The sequence below is a fragment of the Amblyomma maculatum genome, chromosome 6 (genome assembly GCF_055883805.1).
Source record: "Amblyomma maculatum isolate TAMU_Amacu chromosome 6, ASM5588380v1, whole genome shotgun sequence".
NCBI lineage: Eukaryota > Metazoa > Arthropoda > Arachnida > Ixodida > Ixodidae > Amblyomma > Amblyomma maculatum.
The window spans coordinates 171,518,497-171,541,655 of record NC_139349.1 but is presented as its reverse complement, the minus strand read 5'-3'; the positions used below and the strand labels follow the sequence as shown (position 1 = coordinate 171,541,655).

The 23,159-nt window shown below is 49.9% G+C and overlaps 1 protein-coding gene and 2 long non-coding RNA genes across 4 annotated transcripts; 1 reads left to right on the top strand and 2 right to left on the bottom strand.

Moving 5' to 3' along the window:
• Nucleotides 1-1,842: 1,842 nt before the first annotated feature.
• On the top strand, nt 1,843-3,468 carry LOC146187405 (uncharacterized). Its single transcript, XR_014707921.1, has 3 exons — nt 1,843-1,996; nt 3,215-3,269; nt 3,343-3,468. It is a non-coding gene; the product is annotated as an uncharacterized LOC146187405 (long non-coding RNA).
• LOC146187404 (uncharacterized) lies at nt 3,324-6,828 on the bottom strand. 2 transcript variants are annotated; one of them, XR_014707920.1, is made up of 4 exons: nt 6,448-6,828; nt 6,246-6,346; nt 3,934-4,004; nt 3,324-3,459 (listed from the first exon to the last, which is right to left on the bottom strand). It is a non-coding gene; the product is annotated as an uncharacterized LOC146187404 (long non-coding RNA). The 2 variants fall into 2 exon arrangements; XR_014707919.1 differs by having other exon boundaries at nt 3,415-3,474.
• Nucleotides 6,829-17,384: 10,556 nt separating this feature from the next.
• LOC146187403 (uncharacterized) lies at nt 17,385-18,672 on the bottom strand. Its single transcript, XM_084607667.1, has one exon. It carries the CDS (start codon nt 18,461-18,463, stop codon nt 17,546-17,548), a length of 918 nt encoding a protein of 305 aa, XP_084463793.1. The 5' UTR covers nt 18,464-18,672; the 3' UTR covers nt 17,385-17,545.
• Between the last annotated feature and the right edge of the window lie 4,487 nt (nt 18,673-23,159).

The window sequence follows — 23,159 nt, the reverse complement described above, 5'->3', positions numbered from 1 at the left end:
CTCGAAGGACTCATGTGTATCCTTCGCGTGGGGAAAGGATTGCGCAAGGTGCTATCGGAGTACTGACGGCAGGGATCCAACGCGCTCACAGCAATACAAGCTGTGTAGCGCCCGCGCAGGCAGCAATACCAGCGTGCCCTTTGTGCGCCGCGGCCGCGCCGCTCGGCTCCCAGAGCCCGTCGAACACTGGTCGACAAAAATAAAAAGAAAAAGGATCCTACCGCTTTCTTCCTAAAGCTCCCTTAAGGCTGACTAGGCTCCCCACTGCACTGATGGAATTAAAACGGTCAGCACTTAAACTCGGAGAAGCCGGGTAGGCCGGCCCTTCTCTGAGGCTGCGAGCCATCGCGACGAACTGGCTAACGGGCGCGGCAGAAAGGATAGTAATACCACTTCTCATGCCTTCAACGTGCGCGTGCAAAAGTACATACGCTACAACGTTTCCAGTTCTCCCGTAGAGCATGGTAAGTCAAAACACTACGAGAGAATGCCCATCACACCAGCGTCCGCGCGTCACCCTGCTACAGAGCGGTGGAGTCGTGTGAGATGACATCCTGCCCTCGCAGAAAATTACAAGATCACAGTGGCTAGCGTCAGCTCCTGATCTCTCGCAATAATAACAGTTAAGGTGGTTTTGCTTGCTTGCCGTTGTGCAATCACCACTGCAGTATTAGAAGATACTGAAAAGTCAGTCCTGCTCACTGCCATGGCTAGTCTATGTGTCGGCGTCGTACACACACAGACACTCGATTTGTCACACCTCTGGCCCCACGTTGGGCGCCATAATATGGGGGTGTTCATTCTCGTAAGAGATTGCGCCACGGGGGGCTAGACGCTAGAGTCGCCTTCTAGCCCCGACGTGCCAGCCCTAGCAGACAGAGCTGTGACCCCCAAACCCGCGGTGCGAGAAATCGCCACTGCGGCGGGTTCGGGCCAGAGGGGACAAACACGAGTTGCGTACTCGAACAAGAGTTTATTGCACTGCTCGAGTACACGGCAAAGGAATAGCAATTAAGAACAACCACCGTGTAGCGAGCGAACGCCGCGTACGGGGGTGAAATAACAACCACCTAATAGGGAAGCGCGTCAAGTAGGTGAGAGGAAGTGTCTGCTCACCTGACACAGCTTCTCGCTCACATCCCGTTGCGGTGCCTACGGTCAGTGTGCGATTCTCGGTGACGGCGGTGGTCTCCTCGGCAGAAATCATGAACCGCGCGCGTGCGCGCCCATTCGCCGAAGACCCCCAAGCGAGTTGCTACAGTCGCGCTCCTCGACACGGAACGAGAGAGGAGGTCTCCCGGTTACGCCGGCAGGAAAGAGGGAAGCCCGCGGCAGCGTCGCCGCAGGGCCCGGGAGGCGGTGGGGGGTGGCCAGCGTGCCCTCTCCTCCGCCAACCTCTCTGCCAGCGCGCGTAATCACGCGTGTTAGTTACGCGCGGGCGTTATAATGGAGGAAGGGGATTGTGAATCCCCACACACATGAAACCCGTTGTAGGCTGACGCGAAGGTGCCGCCGTTCACGTATCCATTTCAACAGCGGCCGCAGAGAATTCAGACGGTTAGCCGAGCTCGCCATAAAGGACATTAGGCCGCTTCACTCGGTGAAAAACGATCCATAGCATCACTCACGCAGGCGTCTTTACACTCCCAGTCTCTCGACTAAAGGCGCGTTCACACTACACCAAATTTCCGGCGAGCGAAGCGGATTCGGCCGCTTTTGACGCCGACGAGGGCGGAAAGCGGCGCGGTGAGGGCGATCGGTCCGAGACCGATTTTTCCGCGTTCGCCGCGGAAGCGACGAAGGGTCGTTGACGTCACGTCCGCCCAAAATCCAGTATGGCGGCAAGCGCTGCAGCGGAGCGGGGCGGCGCCGTTTCTGCGGAGGTGCTGTCTGATGCTATAAAGGAGGCCCCAATCCAAGCGACATTTAAATTTGAAGGTCCTGATTTACAACGAGGACCTGTGGGAACATATTCGCAAAGGACTGGGAGTGAGAGGTAAGAACAATTGCTTTTATATCTTGCATCACGCCGATGCTCGCTAGAACTTTTCAGATGCCGGTACAAGTGCGTTTCGCTCTGTTCTCGCGCTACTGCTAGCTTTATTCTATGCCTGCGTACCTCGCGCGATCGTGTACGACGCATGTATTACGTACTTCGAAACCAGCGCATTGATGACCATTTGCCTCATGCCGCTGTTTGAGAACTGTCTTTTTTTTTTTCGAGTGCCAGTGCGGTATGCTTCGCGTATCCAGCCTTGGTTGTGTTCACGCTGCTGCTAACTTTCTTTTATCCCATGCAAGCTCACCTCGTGCGATCGTGTACGACACATGTGTGCTGCGAAGCGATAACACTGATCATTCCGCTCATTCCCGCTATTTGAACCTATCGCGAGCATGCGCAGCTAGAGCGAGCATGCACTACGTACTTCTTTTACTTTACTTGTGCTGTTGTGGGTTCCTGTGCCGTGAATATTCAGCTCGTACGAATATGTTGGAGCGTATAGCATCACGGTAGCGGTGCTGTGTGCTCCGTGACAAGCTCTAGGGCTGACCGCGACCGTGATGCGTTTTTAGAGACTTATTTCGTGTGGCGAAAGGCTAATCCCGAGTTTTTCACCTCTTACAATAGTGGCCTCCAGATTTCGTGCATTTAAAAACTAATATTGGAGTGGTCGTGCTGTGCTGGAGTGCTGTGCAGTTCAGATTAAATATTTACAGTGGCAACGCTGAATAGACCGATAGAACATGTGAACAGAAAATAAGCAAACGTCAATTCTTGTTTACTGTGCTTGATAACCAGTCTTTTTTTTTTCTTGTAGGGGCCATCTGTCAGAAAAATATTTTAAGAAATTAAAATACATTTTTTTTTTTCAAAATTGAAAACCCCAGTATGAGCGGTGAAGCTGGAGCTGTCAACGTTCCTACTGTGAAGTGGAAGCACTTCAAGCAAATGCAGCCCATAATGAAGCATGTATCAAGAGAACCAATATAAGTTGCATATTTTCTCAGTATGCATTACTGTGCCCTCTCAGGGTGCTCATTTCATGATTGTAGTATCAAGCACAATATACAAATTTAGGTGTACTATTACAAATGTGATATAGTGTTGTGTTTGTTATATGTGGCTGAATATTTTGCATACTGTTTAAGCATTCATTTCACTCAGTCTCAAGAGTCAGTTTTAAAACGGTGTGTAACTTTTCATTCTTCACAGGTTGTAACTTCATTGCCCATGACCCACGCCTAGAAGTCCTGTTCAAAGGATTCAGGTGTGGATTGAGTTAAAATGATAAAAAGATCTTGTTCAATTCATGGTATTGGTTATTTATTGATTGGAAATAGATCTGAAGAGCAGCCAGATGCCACCACTCAAGTCGCCGTTCCAGAGCCTGCAGTGCCAGGAATATCTGGCTTGTCCTTTTGAGTCAGATGGGCCATCCATTCCACACACGGCTACAACTGATAGGTAACCATCTGAGAATGTAAGGTGTGCATTTGAAGTCAATGAAATTTAGTGCATGTCACCTGCCCTAATCTTTGCAGCCAACTGGAAAGCAGAGTAGAGGACTGCGATTCAGGTGTGGAAAGATAAATCTGCAATATGACATCCCGTCGTTCATCTCTCTTGTAATGCATGCTTACTTGAACCCAACTAGTGACTGCGGTGCTTGCGTCTGAAATGAATTTAACTTTCTCTTCACAAGCATTCCAATTTATAGAAGGCCAAGGCGAAAGAAGAGCTCCTACAAATTGACGACATCATGTATTTTCAAATTACTGACAGGAAATATGTAAGGCATATACTAATGACATATATCATGCCTATTTCTTTTTGTTTCTTCTCTGCATACAGGACAGCGAGCACGTTTTCAGGACAATGTTAACTGTGAACTACAAAGTATGCTGTAAGTACAAAGCAAAAATAAATGTTACCATTGTCTTCATTTGGCTGCCTCTGATCATTTTGTCCTGCCACAAGAAACTTTGCTTGGCTGCTTGCAAGCCTGAAAGGAGAGAACATGGAACATTAGAGAGAAAGGGCTCTCTTTCCAAATCATCAAACTGACATCTTTGACTCCTAGTTATAAGCTCATTTCGATGAGTTAAAAGTAACCTGCAATTCAGTTTCTCTAAGCTTATTTGCCAACAGCATGATTACACGGCTGGGTGACAACCTAAGGCTGGATAAGGAGTTAGCCTTCCATTTCCCTCTCTCCTACCTCCAGGTTCCAGCGATCAGCTGCCCTTGCCAATAGTATGTGGTGCTAGGGGGGGGGGGGGGGGGGCAGTAGACTGCACGTAAAGCTGGTTTCTCCTCAGACACCATGAAGTTGTGCAGTGACAAGCAGGATGTGATAATGCGACTGATGTTCTCTTCCTTTGTCTTGAATGGCTGACGTAAGATGAGCCATTGTTGGGCGAGAATCCAATGACGTTTTCTACGGCACGTCTCACAACTCATCGGTAACTAAATACTCGTTTTTCATGTATTTGAGAGAATTGGCTGGGTGTTCCTGCAGCTGACTGGTCATCTAGTCCCTCAGGACTAGAAAACTAGGAAGGGAGACTTGCAGAACAACAAATTAAGTTTAATTTGAAAATAAAAATCAAAAGCAGTTTATTCATACATTAGTTTTGGCATACTCAGTGTTCAGTGTATATTGTTTTGTTCTGTGACAATCCCAGGCTGAATGTTTAATTCCAATCAGAAGAGTGAGGCAGATACTGCCTTTCATTTGCAACCAATACCCGTATAGTGGTTGGGTTGGCGGAAGTAAAATATCTAAGCCTTTGACATGATGCCTCATTTTACGTTCATAACTTTGGCTGGTGAACATTGAACAGCTTCTCATATCAAATCGCGCTGAAGGTGGTGTGACACCAGTTAATCTCAGTTCTAACAAATTGACTTACTGAAGAATACAACAAATTGAATTACTTTTCTTGCGTACGGTCACATGAAGATTTCCAGAAGGAAGGCCTCATCTCCCACAAAGAAAGAAGGCATTTTGCTATTATCATACAAAGGTACGTCTTCTAAGATGCCGCCCTGGCCTAGCTACATTTTTGAAAAATGTGTTTCGGCCATGATTTCTACCATCAGACTCGCTCCAGTTGTGGCCCATCTCCACCAACAAGAACCTAAATGAGCAAATTAAAATTCACTTGTATCTTCTGGTTAATATTAGCCTGAAGGGCACACATTTGCATAAACATTTCACCTGCATGCATAAACATTTCGCCTCATTTATTCTTAAGCATGGGTAGCTTTGTCGTAATTTAGTTTACACAAGGATATCAAATGGCATTACCATTGCATTAGACAACCGAGGACTAACCATAGAAAAAAAAAAGCTTGTGTTTGATAGGAAATAAAATTTAAATGTGTGCAGAGGACAGAAAGGTTACAAGAACCAGTTAACAAAGCAAATATACTTGAATACCTGTAGCAAGCATCAATGACTGCCAGCATAGACTTGCTAAACGCATTCTCGTAATTTCGGTCAACATTTCCTGAGTTGGCTGGACAATCAATGTTGACATGTTTGCCAGACTATGCAGTTAGGTATCTGCTCGATTTATTGAAATTCTTTGACAACCTTGGTTCGGAGCAGAATAAGACAAATACTATTTGTTGTTTCTTAAATTATAATTATTATGCTTAAAACAAGCTTGTCAGATAACCACATGCAAAACGTTCCATTTAAAATGAACAAACTTAGCCTATTTGTTGTTGATATGGTAATGTTTGGTGTGGTAACAAAAACATTTTTGACAGTTTTGTATTCTGTATATGTTGCCCTTCATATTTACTGCACTGGTGTAAGACATTATTTCCTGAATAATTTTTTTATTAACACTGTCACTAAGCATGCTGTGTAAAACATGCGCAAGAAGTCAAGGACTTCACATGAGGGCTCTACATTACGCTACCGCGGGACTGGGGGCAGCACAACTGTAGACAACTCAGCTCCCAAAATAAAAGAGTTCACAAGTGGGCGGACAGATAAAAAAAAAAATAAACTACTTAAACTGCGCAAAATTGGTTTATAATATTAGCACTCCACAATTTATATACACGTTACTATATACTGCTCAGGCATGACAATCGAATGCTCGACTATCTCAATAAAAATAGAAATCCAAACCAAAGTATCACGTACCAGAGTCGCTTTGGGACGTTAAACCCCCATAAATCAAATAAAAACAAAAATCAAACCAAAAGTACAGAAACTTCACCTTACCTGATAACCTGCACCTGGCGTTGATCTGAAAGTATCGCCTTACGAAATCGCATGCCTTTTTTCTGGATACGAGGACGAAGGAGCCTACAAGGGAGCCGAAGCTGCTGGGTGACATATGCAGGCAGGTGCCGAGAAGAGAACAAGCCAGTGAGGTGATAGCGCTTGGCATAATAAAGTCACTACAAAGTTCACATTAACTTACTTTCAGTAATGCTCCACGTCCTAGTCATGAAGCAGCGGCAAGAGGTTGTAGCCTTGGCCCAACCGGGCGCGTTCCTGCAAGGATGGGTGCACCCACCACCGCCTCCGCTGCGAACCTGATTTTTCATCTGCCTTTCGCAACTCTTCTGGCATGACCATTACATAGTTGCAGAGGAGAATCGAGACGATCGCTTCATTCTCTGAAATGGTCGTCATTACTTATCCGCTACAAGCGCGCAACTGGAAAATAAACGAGAACTGCAATATAACAATGCAAGACAGTATGCAGCCACGCAACAGACGACAGAAAAGCGCGCGAACTGTCTCCGGGGCTCACGCGCGCTCTCGCTTCATTCGCGAACTCCCGATACCGGAAAAGAAACTGCCGTGAGATCTCTCTGCTTTCGTGAAAAAGCGAGAAGCAACCACAGTTCCGCGTCGGTTCCGCCGCCGCGGGAGGAGTAGATGAGAACAGGCTACTCTTTTCCGGCGAAGCGAATCCGCTTCGCTCGCCGAAAATTTGGTGTAGTGTGAATGGGGCTTAACTCGGATGAAAACACGAAGGCGCCGCTCACGATAACTGTTTCAACACAGGCCGCATTCAAACTGGCCGGGCTCCATTCAGCGGCGCAATTCGAGATGTTAGGTCTACGAAGCATGCTGCTGCTTGCACCATCGGCATCGTCGGCGTCGCTCGGTTCGCAACACGATGCTTGCGCCGTCTACTGTTGAGTGTATCTCTCGCCGAAAACAAAACTTGCCGCTTCGAAAGCGAGACTGATAAAACAAATATGCAAAGAAGCGTACTTTCCACTGGCGTATGCTTAGGGAGACAGCGTCACTTCGGCATTTCTCGACCTCAATTGCCATGCGTTTTCTTTCTACACCATTCGAATCGTGGATTAAGAGTTTCGTCAAACCTCCACCAGAAGTCTGCGGGAGATCAGACGGAGTGGCTTCGGGGTTTACAAGGTTCAGTGCTCCGTTTAGCCGGAGTTCGTTCCCAAGGCACGGAGGTAAAAAGCGGATGGCATGCCGTAACTACTCCGTTTTCGTGTATTTCGTGTTTAGTGTGTTGGTTGGAGTCGATTCCCTTCCATGGCATGCATAACGGCGACGACGCTTCGTCTTTTCCCCACGCCTTCAGGCCGGGGCGTGCTCGCAGATCTAGGGAATGCTTTTTCACGGCCCCTTTAGAGCCTTGACTACAGCATGGACCCGGCGAAAGCGTGCGAGCAAGGTGCTCAAAATGCTTCGTTTTGTTTTCCGGCACAGGTTAGTTATGTTTGCACCATACAAACTGACAATAGGTTTCTTGTTCTCTTGCCGTGCCCACGTACATGTTTAACTCTCCATATAACTCCTATTGCTCTTGTATACTGCTTATCTGTGGTGATATAGAGATGAATCCAGGCCCAACACTTGAAGAAATGTTCCAGATCCTCATGGAGGGGCAGAAAGACATTAAGTCTCGTCTAGAGGCAGCAGAAAGGGCACTGGGGAGTTTTGGCGATCGCCTAAATAACATAGAGACAAATATAAAAGAGCTGCAGGTGAAAACAGATGAAATTGAAAGCATAAGCACAGCCTGAAGTGGTGTGCAGGATGCGATTAGAAGGCATCAAACGAGGCTTGAAGATTTAGAAGTTAGAAGCCGGAGGTCAAACTTAATTGTTCTTTGCATACAAGAAGATTCTACCGAATCGGAGTCGGATTTGCGCGAAAAGAGTTATCGATTATCTGTTTTCTACTAAATTAGGAGTGCAGTGTTCATCCGTAGCTCGAATTTATAGAATGGGCAAAAAATCTTCAAATCACCCTGTCATAATGTGCTTTCAGGACTACAGGGAAAAACAAGCAATCTGGAGCAATGTTTCTAAGCTAAAGGGAAATAAAATAAGAATCGATAATGACTACTGCGGGTAAACGTGCAAACGGCAGCATCTTTGGCATAGTGCAAACCTTGAAAAGAAGGCTGGAAGTAAGGTTTCCTTGGTTCATGACAAGCTCAAGATTGATGGGCGGTATCATGAATGGGGTGCTGTTTTAAGCTCTAGAAGATTGATGGAGCGAGACATCACATCTTAATCGGAAAGTTAATAGCCAGAAACGTCCGAAGTGCGGTTAGTTTCTCTTAATGCAAGAAGCATTGTGAAAAAAAAAACAGATTAACTCGAAGAATGCTTGCTCTCTTTCGATCCGCACGTGCGTGTCATAACTGAAACCTGCTTACCCGATCAAATCAATAACGATGACATCATCCCGCCAGGTTATCGGTTATATCGGCGAGATAGAGGATCTAGAGGGGGTGATGTTGCTGTTGTTAAATCCTGTGTCGATGGTGACGTCGAAAGCCAGATTGCTGAACATAAGAGCCTTTTCTTGAAAATCAAAGTGAAGGATGCTACATTTCATTTGTGTGCAGTCTATCGCGCTCCGGACGCAGATGAAAGCTTCTTGAATAAACTGTATGATCGATTGTTGTTGTTACGAAACAAAAATGTGATTGTGACTGGTGACTTTATATTCCTTTATCAAATTGGAGCAAGCTTTTTTCGGACTATTTCATACGAGTGATATTATTCAAGACATTATGACTGCTCTTGGTCTTGATTAAATAATTACTGAATGTACTCGCAAAAGATCAATTCTTGACCTTCTGTTCATTAGTGGAGCGTTTAGAGAAGGAACTGTTACAATTGAACCCGGCATATCTGACTATAAGTTAATTTCTTTTTCCTGGAAGGTTGATAACAGAAAAAAACCTTCGTTGAATGCCACTACAGTTAAGGAATACAGCAAAAATGAAGATGTTGCCATTTTTTATTATATTGAGGAAAAGCTTGGGATTATAAGTCATGATGTTGAAACCTCCAGGCAACGGTTCGCAAATGTGCTTAGGCATTGCATTCAAAATTTCTTTCCGGACAGAAAAACATTCAAAAGGCGGAAACATCCATGGATTACACATTAAGCGCAGACTGAAGAGATGTCAAGAAGAACAGGTCTTCAACGCCAGTGCTTAATGAAATCAAACAAGATCAATTATCTTAAAGTGAGTAGCGCCAGGACTAGGTATTTGTTGCATACTTTAGCAGAGTTTCCAAAGACCGGTCCGCAGAAATTTTGGCGCACTTGAGTAAACCCAAATATGAACTTAACAAATAAAAAGTTAGCGACACGATTATTACGGATGCTGCGGAAATAGCTGAAAATTTTAACCATTTTTTTATGGCGTGTTTTCAGAATTAGATGAATATGAAAAAAAAAGCAATGGCTGGACCAGAGAATGACGTTGAAATTACTCGTGAGGGTGTTCTGGACATGCTCTCGAAACTGGACATTAAAAAAACCGCTGCACCCGATGGTCTTCCAAATGTAATTTTGAGCCGATATACCAAACAAATAACAGGTTTATAGCAGACATATTTATATTGTCATTAGCAAGCGGATAAAATTCCTGCACATTGAAAAATAGCACGTGTGGTTCCTGTATATGGTCACGTAGCTCTATAAGAAAGTCGCACAGTCCTCAGAGAGGAACGGTCTATTACCTGGGTCCAAGCACAGTCAGCAAACGCGGCCCCAGAATGCTAGCACGAGTCCGACGTCATCGTCCTTTTTTGGAGAGCCATGCTCCCCCTCGCAACACTAGGTGGCATTATTCCCCTCTCCGAGAAAACAAAGAAATCGCAGTTGTGCCACCAGCATGGTAAGGACGCTAGGTTTCAGTAAAAAAATCAAAGGGAGAAAAAGGGGCCACTCAGGACGGAGACCGGCGAAGCTGTTACCGCGTATAGTACGGCTAAAGTCGGACAACGTGCACAATACCAGAGCTTGGCTTCTGAGGCGTTGCAATTGCGTGACGCCGTTAGGAAGCACTTCATAGTTAACAGCACTGACACGTCGCAGCACTTTGTAGAGGCCGAAGTAACGGCAAAGTAACTTTTCGGACACGAGCTGGTGACGGACAGGTGTCCACACCCAGACTTGATTCCCGGGATTGTAGTCGACCTGTCAGTGGCGAAGGTTGTAACGGCAGGCATCAGTGTCCTGCTGTTGGCCAATGTGCAAGCTGGCTAACTGACGGGCTTCTTCAGCGCGTTGGGCGATTTTTTCCGCGTCTGGTGAGAGCTGGTCGTCCTCAGCGGGGCACGGCAGCATGGTCAGGCATGATCTGGACTTCACGTTCATACACGAGGCGAAGCGGACTGAAGCGCGTTGTTTCCTGGAGGGCCGTGTTGTACGCAAATGTTACGTACGGTAGCACCTCATTCCATGTCTTGTGCTGGACATCCACATACATTGAGAGCATGTCCTCAATGGTCTTGTTTAATCGTTCAGTTAGTCCGTTGCTCTGTGGATGATACGTTGTGGTCTTTCGGTGGCCAGTGTAGCTCAGCTGAAATAACTGGTCGAGTAACTGAGCTGTAAACGCCGTCTCTCTGTCAGTACTGACGGACGAAGGGGCGCCGTGTCGCAAGACGACGTTCTGCATGAAGAACGGAGCAACTTCTGAAGCTGTGCCACGGGGAATGACTTTGGTCTCGGCGTAGCGAGTCAAATAGTCAGTAGCGACTATGATCCACTTGTTGCCGGCCAGCGACAAAGGGAAAGGACCGAGAGGTCCCTCCCTATTTGGTCGAACGGAGCACGGGGTACCAGAACAGCCTGGAGAAACCCTGCTGGCTTACACAGTGGCGTCTTCCGGCGCTGGCATTCACGGCAGCTTATTACGTAGTGTTTGACATCGGCAGATAGCCCGGACCAGTAGTACATGTTTCGTACCTTGATAAGCGTCCGGGAAAAACCCAAGTGGATAGAAGTCGGCTCATCGTGGCATGCTAGGAGAATGTCGGCGCGAAGATCGTCTGGGATCACCAAAAGATGAGCTCTGTCCTGGCCCCTCGAGGTCTTATAAAGGATACCTTGGCGCAAACAGAAAGAGCCAAGACGTCGAGAGAAGTGTCGAGTTAGAAATGTGGCGCGACCTTCAAGGTGATCAATCAGAGGTCGCAGGTTCGTGTCAGCCCACTTCCGAGCCATTATGTCCGATGTCTGCAGAGTACCGAGAAAGACGCTGTCGTCATCAAGCTCTGGCCTTGTAGTGTGGAGTGATGCGTGCGACAGTCTGTCGGCGTCTTCGTGTTGACGGCCCGACTTGTACACGACGGTAATGTCGTATTCCTGGAGTCGCAAGCTCCAACGGGTTAAACGTCCAGACGGGTCTCGTAAATTAGCGAGCCAGCAAAGGCAGTGATGATCCGATACAACTTTGAAGGGCAGCCGTAGAAGTAAGGGCGACACTTCATGGTGGCCCACACAACAGCAAGGCATTCCTTTTCGGTCGTCGAGTGATTGCGTTCCACACGAGAGAGAGTGCGGCTGGCATAGGCTATAACTCTCTTAAGGCCCTCTTGGTGTTGCACAAGGAACGCGCCAAGACCGATGCTGCTGGCGTCGGTGTGGATCTCAGTATCAGCCTGTTCGTCAAAGTGCGCAAGAACAGGAGAAGTCTGAAGACGCTGGCGGAGCAATGCGAAAGCCGCCTCTTGTTCTTGAGTCCAAATAAAGGAGATTTCATTTCTCGTGAGGTGCGTCAATGGTTCCGCAACGTGAGAGAAGTCAGAAATAAACCGTCGATAATAAGCACATGAAACTAACGACGAACATGGAGTGGCTTATCTAAACACGAGCAGTGCACATACCTTTGGGCGTAACGAGATGACCACTGGCAGTTCTGAGGTGCACTCCAGGTCAAGGGGTAATCACTTTTTTTAGGACAGTCGCTAACCTTACACTTAAAATAGAGTAATCGGCGCCTGTGTCCACTAACGCACTGACTCTGCAACCGTCGATTACCACAGGAAGGTCCAAAGAACCACGGCTATTTATTTCGGGTGCGGGCGTCGTTGTTCCTTGGTCGGATCGTAGCTGCGGCAATGAGAGGTCTTCAGCACAGCGCCTCCAAGCGACGTCGCCCCCGAAGGTTGCTGGTTTCAGTTTCCCGGTGAGGACTAGGGAATCGACCTTGTGCCTCTGACGAGGGGTCGTTAGGGGTTGGGTAGAGCGCCTTGGTGACGATGAGCGCGACTGTCTCTGCGGAAAGGCCGCTAGGAAGTTCTCGATTTCCAGAGAGCGCTGACCGACACGGGGCCTCGGAGTGTCCACGCGGAAGCCCTGCAAGCCCAGGTGTCGTTAAAAACAATCTCGATAAAGATGGCCCGGCTCCCCGCAGTGAAAGCAGAGTGGCCGCCGGTTAGATGTGCGCCATATGCCAGCCTTCCAAAAAGGCGTTCGTTGATCATCATAATACTGAACCAGCTGCACTGATGGGAGCAAGGCTAGAGGCGCGGCGTGAATGGGTGGTGGCGAAACGGGAGCAGGACGCCGTGTAAAGTCGGCGCACGTGGGACGGTGGTAGGCATCAGACAGATGTGGTGAGTAGATCGCAGGAGTAGGGCCCTGGAACGCCTCTTGCACCTCCTCGGGGACAAAAGCTGAGATGGAGCTGAGCGCAGGCTGCGATGAGGAGCCCACGTTCTGCAGCTCTTCATGCACAATCGCACGGATCACTTCACGCACTTCATCGGGGTGTGTACGACCGGAGCAAATGATGTTGTGACGGCAGTAGCATGCACGGGCCAGTCGTAGGTGGCGGAACGCTGTTGAAGAACCCTTTGCATTGTTGTAGCCTCGGTGAGGAAGGCAGCCACGGTCGTTGGTAGGTTGCGCGCGAGGCTCACGAAGAGCTGCTATTTAACTCCACGCATTAAGTGACGCAGTTTCTTTTCCTCGGGCATGGCTGGATCAGCTCGTCTGAAGAGGCGCCTATTATCCTCGACGTACATCTGTACGCTTTCGTTCGGAAGCTGGGCACGGGAGTGGATGGCACGCTCCGCTCGTTCGCGGCGATCAATAACGCTGGTGAAGGCTTCCAGCAGGCGACGGCGGAACTCTCGCAATGATGTTAAAACATACTCGCGATTTTTACATACTCCCTCATACTCTCCCACATACTCCCTCCGCGGTCCAAGGACTCGCGGAGGGAGTCCTTGGAGTCTCCGACTGAAGCGGTGTTCCGGGGTGTGAATCGGGGTGTCATGGCTCACGGAACGGCTGCCTGGAGGGGTTTTTTGCATAGGCTAGTCGCACCCAGCACCTCCACCAAACTATCACGCAGTTCTAAAAGAAAGTCGCACAGTCCTCGAAGAGGAACAGTCCAACACCTGGATACAAGCACAGTCAGCAAACGCGGCCGCAGAATGGTAGCACGAGTTCATGTCATCGTCTTTTTTGGATAGCCGCGAGCCACCTGGTAACGCTATAAGTGGCAATTTAAAAATGGTGATCGATTGTCAGTTTCAAAGCATCGACCTTTTTCAATAACAAGCAGTCGCTGTAAATGTTGGAGCATATTGTTGCTGGCTGCCTGCGGAAGTTCCTGAGTGATCATAATCTCTTGTCTGATAATCAGCACGGGTTTAGGCAGGGGTTATCGACAGTTACCCCGACTGCTCTATCTATGCACGAATTTGCGCGTGTGCTTGATATGTCCGGCCAAACGGACGTGGTTTTCTTTGACTTCAGCAAGGCGTTTGATAAGGTGCCACATGGAAAACTTCTTTATAATATGGAATGCATGGGTGTGCCTTTTTCTATCATCCGATGGATTCAAGCCTATCTTAGAGACAGAGGTCAATATGTAGAAATTAATAAGACCCCTTCTAGCGTCGTTAGTGTTCAATCAGGAGTACCGCAGGAAAGTGTGCTTGGACCGTTGTTGTTCTTAATATATGTATATAATTTAATTAGTGTTGTACCTACCGATGTATTCATTAAGTTATTCGCAGACGACTGCGTTGTGTTTAAACAAATTTCATCCGGAAATGACCAGAGCTCTGTACAAAAACCAATTTTTAGCATTGATGAGCGGTGTCATAAATGGGTTATGAAACTTAATACTGAAAAACCTGTTCTCTTACAAATAACAAAAAAAAATCCATTTTGCTTCCTTACTTTCTCCACGGCAGTACGATTTTGGAAGTTGAAAAATATAATTATTGAGTTGTAAATCTCGACAATATGTTAAAATGGACAAACATATTACTAATATTTCTATAGCTGCATTACGAAAGCTTTGTGTTTTACGAAGGAAGCTAAAAACTGCCCCGGCACATATAAAAAAATTAGCCTATGAAACTTGCGTACATTTTTCACTTGAATATGCTTCAGTAGTTTGGGACCCGTACATGAACAAAGACATAATGCTTCTTGAAAAAATCAACAGGAAAGGTGTTGCGTTTATATTTGGAAAATAGAAGGGAGGACTCCTCTACACAGTTAATGAATTTAAATAACATACATACACTAGAAACCTGAAGAGAGATTGCCCGATTGACATTCCTCTTTAATAGTGTAACAGGAAAAAATTAACTCAAGCTTCCAGAGTGCATTAAGCGTCCACTATATATTGAGAAGGACTCGCCGTTTTAATGAGCACTCACTTACTCCCATTTATGTTAAATTCGGGTTTTTCCCTAGAACAGTGAAAATTGGAATTCGTTACCGGCTTCCGTTTTACCCTCACACAACTTTTCTGATGCATTACAACGTCTATTTACCTGCTAATATTGTTTTATGTATATTTTGTATTCGTGTGCTGCTAATATTATATATTTTATTATTTTCATTATGTAACAATGTGAATTCACTCCTGCTTTGGCCAAGTAATGGCCTGCAATACTTTCAAATAAATAAATAAATTCTAGTGCCGCGTCCTACTCCTGGAACTGCGGCAGCAGTCCGCAGAAGATTTCGCCACTGAACCCGCCTCTCCCTTCCCCCCCTCCCGACCATTTTCTCAGGGATCCTCATTGTTCCACAAGGCTATGTGACACAACCATGGCTTAGAACCTCTTCTTTTGGAGGATATCTTCTTTTCTTCATTTGTTTATTGCTCTTGTCTATTAACGATAGGTTTGTAAGCGTGCCCACTTAAAAATAAAATTTTACAGCGAAAGAATATAGCTTCTTTGGAGCATTTGTCTCAAAAGGTCATCATGCGAGCCATACAACAAAAGGAGGAGCATCCATAACAGCAGTGCCCGCGTATGGCACACAGCAAATGGAGCATCAAGGAGCGCATGCGGCTTGCAGCTAAAGCAGAAAGAATCGATGCAAATGCCGTGGCTAAGCGAATAGACACGCGTAATATACTAATCGCGCCTGTATGCAAGTGAGATTCGGTTTACGACGTGTTCAGTGAACTAAAAATATAAGCCAATCAGAATAATCAGTGAGATTGAATAACAGAACAAATATTTTACTATAGAATAAAGTGGCGTACGTAAAGCGCTAACAGTTGATTTAGAAAAACATTATGCCGGTTCCTTTTCATATAACTCTCACCGCAAACTTCATAATTATTTGTTATCTTCGGGCACGACGCTTTTAATGGGTTATAGTTTTATAGTTAGTAGTTACTATATTTGTTATTAAATATAGTTTATAATTATTAGTTTATGGTTATAGTTTTTTAGTCATCAGTTGTTATTTTAGTTATTCTTAGTTGTATAGGTATTTGGTCTTTGCTGGTTAAGGTACAAATCAGTTGCTTACATGCGGAGAACTACAACCATGCACAATCGTCTACGACTGCATGACATCTCAATGATCATCAAATTTCTTAGTTTTAAAATTGATGCTTCGTTTGCTCCAACGTCCGTGGCATAAAGGTGACTCTGCTTTTTTATATCATATGACTAGAACAAGTTTCAATCCATTTTATTTGGAATTTCAAAAGGTCAACAGTGCCACAAGAACTAATGAGGGCGGGCCGGCTTTCGCAGGACACCAGATTCCACCGTTCAAGAGGCCCCGCGACAATTCATTACGTATTCAGCAGTCTCAAAGGCCATCCAGGAACAGGACGACAACTAGGCGAGTGGAGAGACGACGACGTGCGAACCCTCTACCGTGCCATTGTCAGCGCTTTAAGGGTGAATTAGTTCTAGCGACGTGCTCGCCCCAGCTATCCTTATTTCCTTTCGTCGCTGAGTGCTTACCTCCCCCCACCCTGCCGGAAACCGGCACTCCGCTCCAATGCAGGGTTGCACACACCGCAGCCCCGTGGGAAAAAGGACGACACAAGCGCTTGCTCAGCGGCAATGCACGTCGCCTCGGCCGCAGCGGAACGTAACCCGGCTAAAAGTTCGGGACTAAACAAATTCCTTGCAACTTTAAAGAAGTGTCGTTCAGGCAGGCTATATATGGGAACGCTTGGCGGCTTCACATAGCTTCTGCATGAGGCTACAAGTATACCAACGATCGAAAGCGGACTCCTTTGACAGCGAAAGCATACAGCACTACCTTTATGTTTGCTCAGGAAACGGTAATCACAGAAGGTTCCCTTTTCTTACCTACGAGAGGACTGAAGATTTTTATTATATTGTAAAGCGTAGGCAAGCAGAGACACCTACAAGGAAGAGACGAGGCTAAGGTGTTAAGTAAGGTCCAACTGTAGAACTTCCTCCGGCGGTCAGGAGGCGACACCTGCTGGTCGGGGGAATGTCTGTAACAGCGCGTTATTTTTTAGCTCGAGAATAGCGTACTTCGCTGGCTTTCTGAAAATGCGCGACTTGTTTTTTTTCTTTTTTCGGTCGTCTTTGTGTGCTGAACTGTTGCAACCTCACTGCAACATAGTAATTTAGGGGCTGCGCTGTCATAATTACTTTATGCTCGGCGCATGCAAATGGAATGCGATTCGTCGATGTTGAGGAAAGCATCATGCTTACGCGTATGTTCAGAAAGCTGGTTGTACCCTCTCCAGTATTTCAAAACATGCGCAGCCGTGTTGAGCAGCTGATCTTCTCGCTTAAGCCTGTGGGCGATTCCTCTGCCACAGGCATGCGCACGACAAAACACACAGTGGGCCGTGTAACAAACATTCTTTATCTCACGTTACGCGCGGGGGTCGTCGAGGCCGTCCGGGGTCGTCGTCCGGGTGGCTGCGGGTCGTGCTCGTGGAGAGAGCCAGGGGAGAAGCGGGAGTGACGAGCCAGGAACCAAGAAGGCCAGACGGCGGCACGAGCCTTCCTTTATAGACCCCTCGCGCGGGACCGGTTATCCCCGAACGAGCGGGGAGAGGGAAACCGGCAGCGCGCAAGGAGCCTTGGGAAGGTGGTGCGGCCGTTGGAAGCGCGGCGCGCCACGGGCGCTAGAGATATGTAGCGTGGGCCCCCACATCTTCCCCCCCCCTCAGCGTCCGACCCGGAGTCCGCCAGCAGGCGATCCAAATCGTCCGGGTCCGGGCTGACGTCCGTGGAGACCGAAGGGGGCGCTGGGGACCCTGCCCGCGCCTGGGCGATGATGGCCTCCGCCGCCGGAGACAACAGCTCAGGCCGGCTCGATTGAAGGAGGCGTAAGGCTGCCTCCTCCGGGCTGCCCCTCTGGACGGGCCGTCCGGCTGCCAAAGCGGTCGCTGCGACCACTGCCCGGTGCAGCCGCTCCGCCGCCTCTGCACGGCTCCTATGCAGCGCCCCGGCCTCGTGGACGGCGCGGCACACAAGCAGGGTGCCGCAGAGACCGCACAGGCCTGCGCGCTCCTCTTCTGTATAGTGGGCCGGGGGCTCGTTGTCCCGGTCCTCTAAGGTAAGGCCCCGGAACGGCAGGGGCACCGACTGCGCGGCCTCTCCGCGGAGAGGCCGGGCCTGGTCTCGCCACCTGGACCCCGCGCAGTAGGAGACCGCCGCCCCGTCGGCGACCGTGGTCCAGGTGGCGGTGTGCCGCACAGTCCTGTGCCGCTTGGATTGCGGCTCCAGGCCTGGGGGTGGGCCCCCCGAACGCTTTCCGTGTCCCAAATCACTGGGGGGGCTTCTCCAGTGCTTCTCCGGGCCGGTAGGCCGGTGACGATGGGCACCGCGCCCACTCGTTCCAGGCCGCTGGCGCAGCCTCTGTTGCTTGTGCACCTGGTGGGTGCCCTCGATCCGGGCGCCGGGATACCGCCTGGGTGGCATGCTGTGAGGGGCAGAGAGGGGTTAGACGAGAAGCACGGGTTTTACCTGGTCCTCAGGTTGTAGCGTCGGTTGCAAACCGTGCCACTACGTGCTCGCCTTCCCGGGGGAGAGATCGCTGAATCGCCTTGAGCTTCCACCGTTTCGCAGTTATCGTCCTTGCGAAGGTGGTAAGCTTTCAAGTCTGCGACGTGCACCGGACCAGCGGTTTCACCGCTCGCCAACAACCGCAGCTGGTAGGTGAGTGGCGTAGTCCGTGCCGTAACTTCGAACGGTCCAACCCACTTGTGCGCTAGCGACGCGGCGAAACCACGCGCTGCGTTACTAAGCGGGTGCGTTCTTTTCAGTACCAAGTCGCCCGTGTTGAAAACGACGTGACGACGACCTTTGTTGTACTGATCCGCTTGCTCCATGCGCGCGACATCGAGGTTTTCACGAGCCGCGCGCTGCGCTGCCTCAAGGCGCTCGCGAAGCTTTGCCGCGTACTGCGTAAGCGGAGGGGGCGCGGGCCCCGCCGCGTCAAGTAGGGCGTTCTCTAGCGGAAAAGCGATCTCTTTCCCAAAATTCAAGTAAGCAGGTGTCATACCCACCGACCTGTTCACGGTTGTTCTAGTGGCGAAAGCCAGTTCGGACAGCCGTGCGTCCCAATCTCTGTGCTGCTCGGTCGTCGCAACCAGCATACTCTTAACATTCCGATTCACTCTCTCGGTTATGTTGCTCTGAGCGTGGTAGGGACTCGTTTTCCTGTGGCGGATTTGGAGCGCCCGACAGGAATCAACAAAGACTTTGCTTGTGAAATACGAAGCATTGTCTGTAATCAAGTCGGAAGGGAAACCGAAACGAGTGAATGTCTCCAACAGTTTCTCCCAAATCCGTTCTGACACCAGCTTCCTAAGGGGGAAAACCTCAACCCACTTGGAATAGTGGTCCGTTATTACCAGGATATATTGGTGTCCGCGCGCGGAGCGAGGGAGGGGTCCCATGATATCGCACGCGACCACTTGCCACGGATAGTTGCTAACTACCGGCTTCATCATGCCAGCGGGTTTCCCCGCCCGAGGCTTGGCTACCTGGCAAACAGGACATGTACGGGCGTAACCCAGCACATCCTTTCTCATATCTGGCCAGGTCGCGACACGGCATAACTTGTCATAAGTCTTACTGCCGCTGCCATGGCCTGCCAGCGCTGAGTCATGGAAGTACTGGAGGAATCGTTTCCGCAACTTCCTCGGGACCACGACTCGGAAGGGGGATGCAATCGCCTCTTCCTCGTCAAGTTGGGGGATGTAGCGGAGCAGTAAGCCGTCATCGCCCAGCAGATACGCGTCGTACTTGCCCTCAGCGTTCCCGGTGCAAGCTGCACTACTCGCTAGCTCTTTCAGCACCCGCTGGCATAGACCGTCTGCTTTCTGGGCCTCAATTAGCTCTTCCCTACTGACCGCTACTCCCCATGACAGATTTCTCTCTGCCTCGCTTCTTGGCAGGCGAGTAGTCGCCGCCACCAGCTGCTGCGCCTTCTCTCTCTCGCAGCACAGCGCGGCAACTCTGTCCACCTCCTTTCTCTCTTTAACTACGCAGGGCGCGACACTCGCGTCCGCCCTCTCCTCCTCTCCACTAGCGGCGACGCCGCTTCCAGTAATGCTGGTCTGCGCCTCTTCTGCGCTTCTGCCAGCCTTCAACGGTGCGCGCGATAACGCATCGGCCACCTTATTCATGCTGCCCCGGCGGTACTCAATGGCGTACGCGTAACGTTGCAACGTCAGCGCCCATCTCGCGAGTCTGCCTGCGGGGTTTTTCAGCCTCTTTAACCACGAAAGTGCCTGGTGATCTGTCTGCACGGTGAAAACCGCTCCGTCTAGGTACATGTCGAACTTTGACAATGCGAACATTATCGCCAGGCATTCCTTTTCGGTCACGGAGTAATTCCGCTCCGCTGATGTGAGCGTGCGGCTAGCGAACGCGACAGGGCGCAGCTTGCCCTCGTGTTCCTGCAACAAAACAGCTCCTACACCGGCATCACTAGCATCTGTCTGCAAGACAAACGGCTTGTTCAGGTCGGGGAGGCGCAAACTAGCGGTGTTCGCTATCGCGCGAGCCAAGGCAACAAAAGCGTCGTTCTGTTCTTTGCATCAGACCCACTTCGAGCCTTTTCGCAACAGCTGGTTCAACGGCCTAGCGAGCTCTGAACAACTAGGGATGAATTGTCTGTAGAAGGCAACCATTCCCAAAAACCTCTGCAAGCTTTTCACGTCCGTCGGGCAGGGGTAGTTCAAAACTGCCTGCAGTTTGTCATCGTTCGGTCTCAAAGTGTCATCATCAACCACAAATCCCAAGAGGTTCACTCTCTTCGATGCCAACTGCACTTTCTTTGGGTTGATCGTTATACCCGCACGTCTCATTCTTTCAAGAATGGAATTCAAGTGAATGAGATGCTCTTCGAACGACTGTGAGAATATCACGACGTCGTCGAGGTACGCCATCGCGTAGTTGAACCTTGCATCGCCCAGCACGATGTCCATCAATCGCATGAACGTGCTCGGTGCATTAGACAAACCAAACGGGAGTCGAGTAAATTCGAAGAGCCCGCGGTGACAGGTGAATGCGGTTTTCTGAATGTCACCTTCCGCCACCTCAATCTGCAGGTACCCTCTGCTTGCATCCAGGACTGTGAAGAACCTTGCGTTCCCTAACGCGTACATCACAGCCTCGATCGACTGGAAAGGGTACGCAACCGTAGGCGTCAGTGAGTTGAGCTTTCGATAATCAACACACAGCCTGACCGAACCATCTTTCTTTGGCGCTAGAACCACTGGGGACGCCCAGGGACTTTGTGAGGGTCTCACCGCGCCGGTATCTATCATCTCGTCAAGGGCGCTGTCGAGAAGCTGTCTCTTATGCGCGCTTAACGGCCGCGGGTTACATCTGAAAGGACGCGCATCACCCGTTTCGATCTCGTGCTGAAGCAAGTCGGTTCTGCCGGGTTTCTCTGTGAAGCAATCCGAAAACGGGAGTAAAGTTTCCACAAGCCTTCGGCGCTGACTACCGGTTCCTGAGAAGGACGCGATAATTGCTTCTAATGGGCTACCATTTAGTGTCGCGGGGGAGCCCTCTGCCACAAAAGCGTGAACGCTCGCTCGCTCAGCGACGCATTCCTGTTTGGGCGCGCTAACAAAGGGAATGAGAGGGGTGAAGGGGCTGTAGCGATAGCCGTTCTCCCCCATGTCAAGCACAATGCCTTCACTCGAAAGAAAATCTCTTCCCAGAATAACTGGTATGGCTAAGCCGGGCAGATAGACGAAACGATGCCTCCGCTTCCTGCCGTCAAAACGCAGGACCAGACGCACCGCTCCCTCTGCTTTTGTTGTCCCTGCTGCTAAGCTCAAAGGGGTTTCTGCTGGCCTTACACGGATGTTACATCTACGGCAGGCCTCGAAAACATCATCACCGACCAATGACAGAGTTGAGCCCGTGTCAACGAGTGCCGAGTAGCTTTGACCAACTAACCGCACTAGCATAAAAGGGCTCGAGCGCGACAACATTCCTTGCGCTCTACAGGCAAGGGGGACAAAAGCCTCTGCGCCCCCGGGGCGGTCGCCCGGTGACGCGGCGTGGGAGTACATTTCCCATTGTCCGCCGTGGTTACCACGAAATTCTCCCGCCGACGGCGACAGGCTGGTGTCACCAATTATGGCCGCCGGCGGTCCGCGTTTCCCTGCGTACGCCTTGCTTGACACTCTCGTGCCACGTGGCCCGGCTGGTTGCCATTCCAGCAAAGCCGATCGTTCACCTGCCGCGCGGTCGGGGGATGCCGCGTTCCACGAAGCGGTTGGGGACGTCTTTCCCCTCTCTCCGCGCCTGTGCGGACGTCGCTGGCGAGCCCAGCTCGACGCCGCTGCTCGAACGCGTACGGGTCAAGAGCGCGAGGAATATCGGAGCCTTCCGCTGGCCTTTCCTGCCCAATCGTCATTACGTCTGCGCCCCTGGCGCGCGGCGCGGAGTCCTGGCCTCCGGCCCAGGCGCATCGCGGCTCTAGCGATTCGGCTGGCCTGGGGGGTGGCTGGTAGCGCAATTCAGCGAGTAAATCCGCCTGTACTACCTTCGCTTCCTGTGCTAGGGCCTCGAGGTTTGCAAAACCACGTCCCCGCAAATACGGCTTGAAGCGCGGATGGCATTGCCTCATCACGCGCGCGACCTGTTCAAGATCGGTTGCCGTGGGATCTGCCCTCTTGTAGAGCTCCTGCATTGCGCGTACATATTCGAGGAGACTCTCCTCTGGGTGCTGTGTGCGCAACGCTAGCTCCTCAAGCATCCGGCGTTCGTAATCGGGCGGCAAGAACTCGGCGCGGAAGCGATCTGTGAAGTCTGCCATCGACTGGAAGGCCGGCTGGCAGCGTCTCCACCGCGCCGCGCTCTCAACAAGTGCCACGGGGATTACCTGCGCTAGCACCACGTCGTCTGGGGAACCCAGTGCCGTCTGATAATCCTCGAGTTCTTGCAGGAACTCGTGGACTGACTTTACGTCCGTGTAACCGGAAAAGGAGGGAACCTCTACATTTATCCGCGGACGCGAGACTGCCGCCGCAGCTGTGGCTTGGTTGGCGCTAGCCACCGAACCGAGCTGAAGGGCGAACACCGACAACACCTCGTTCATCTGCCTCATCAAGGCGGCCGCATCGGTAACCTGCACAGACTCTACCGC

What these genes read in the sequence shown, in the direction of transcription:
- LOC146187403 (XM_084607667.1), bottom strand. Translation starts at nt 18,463, where the DNA reads ATGCCACCCAGGCGGTATCCCGGCGCCCGGATCGAGGGCACCCACCAG.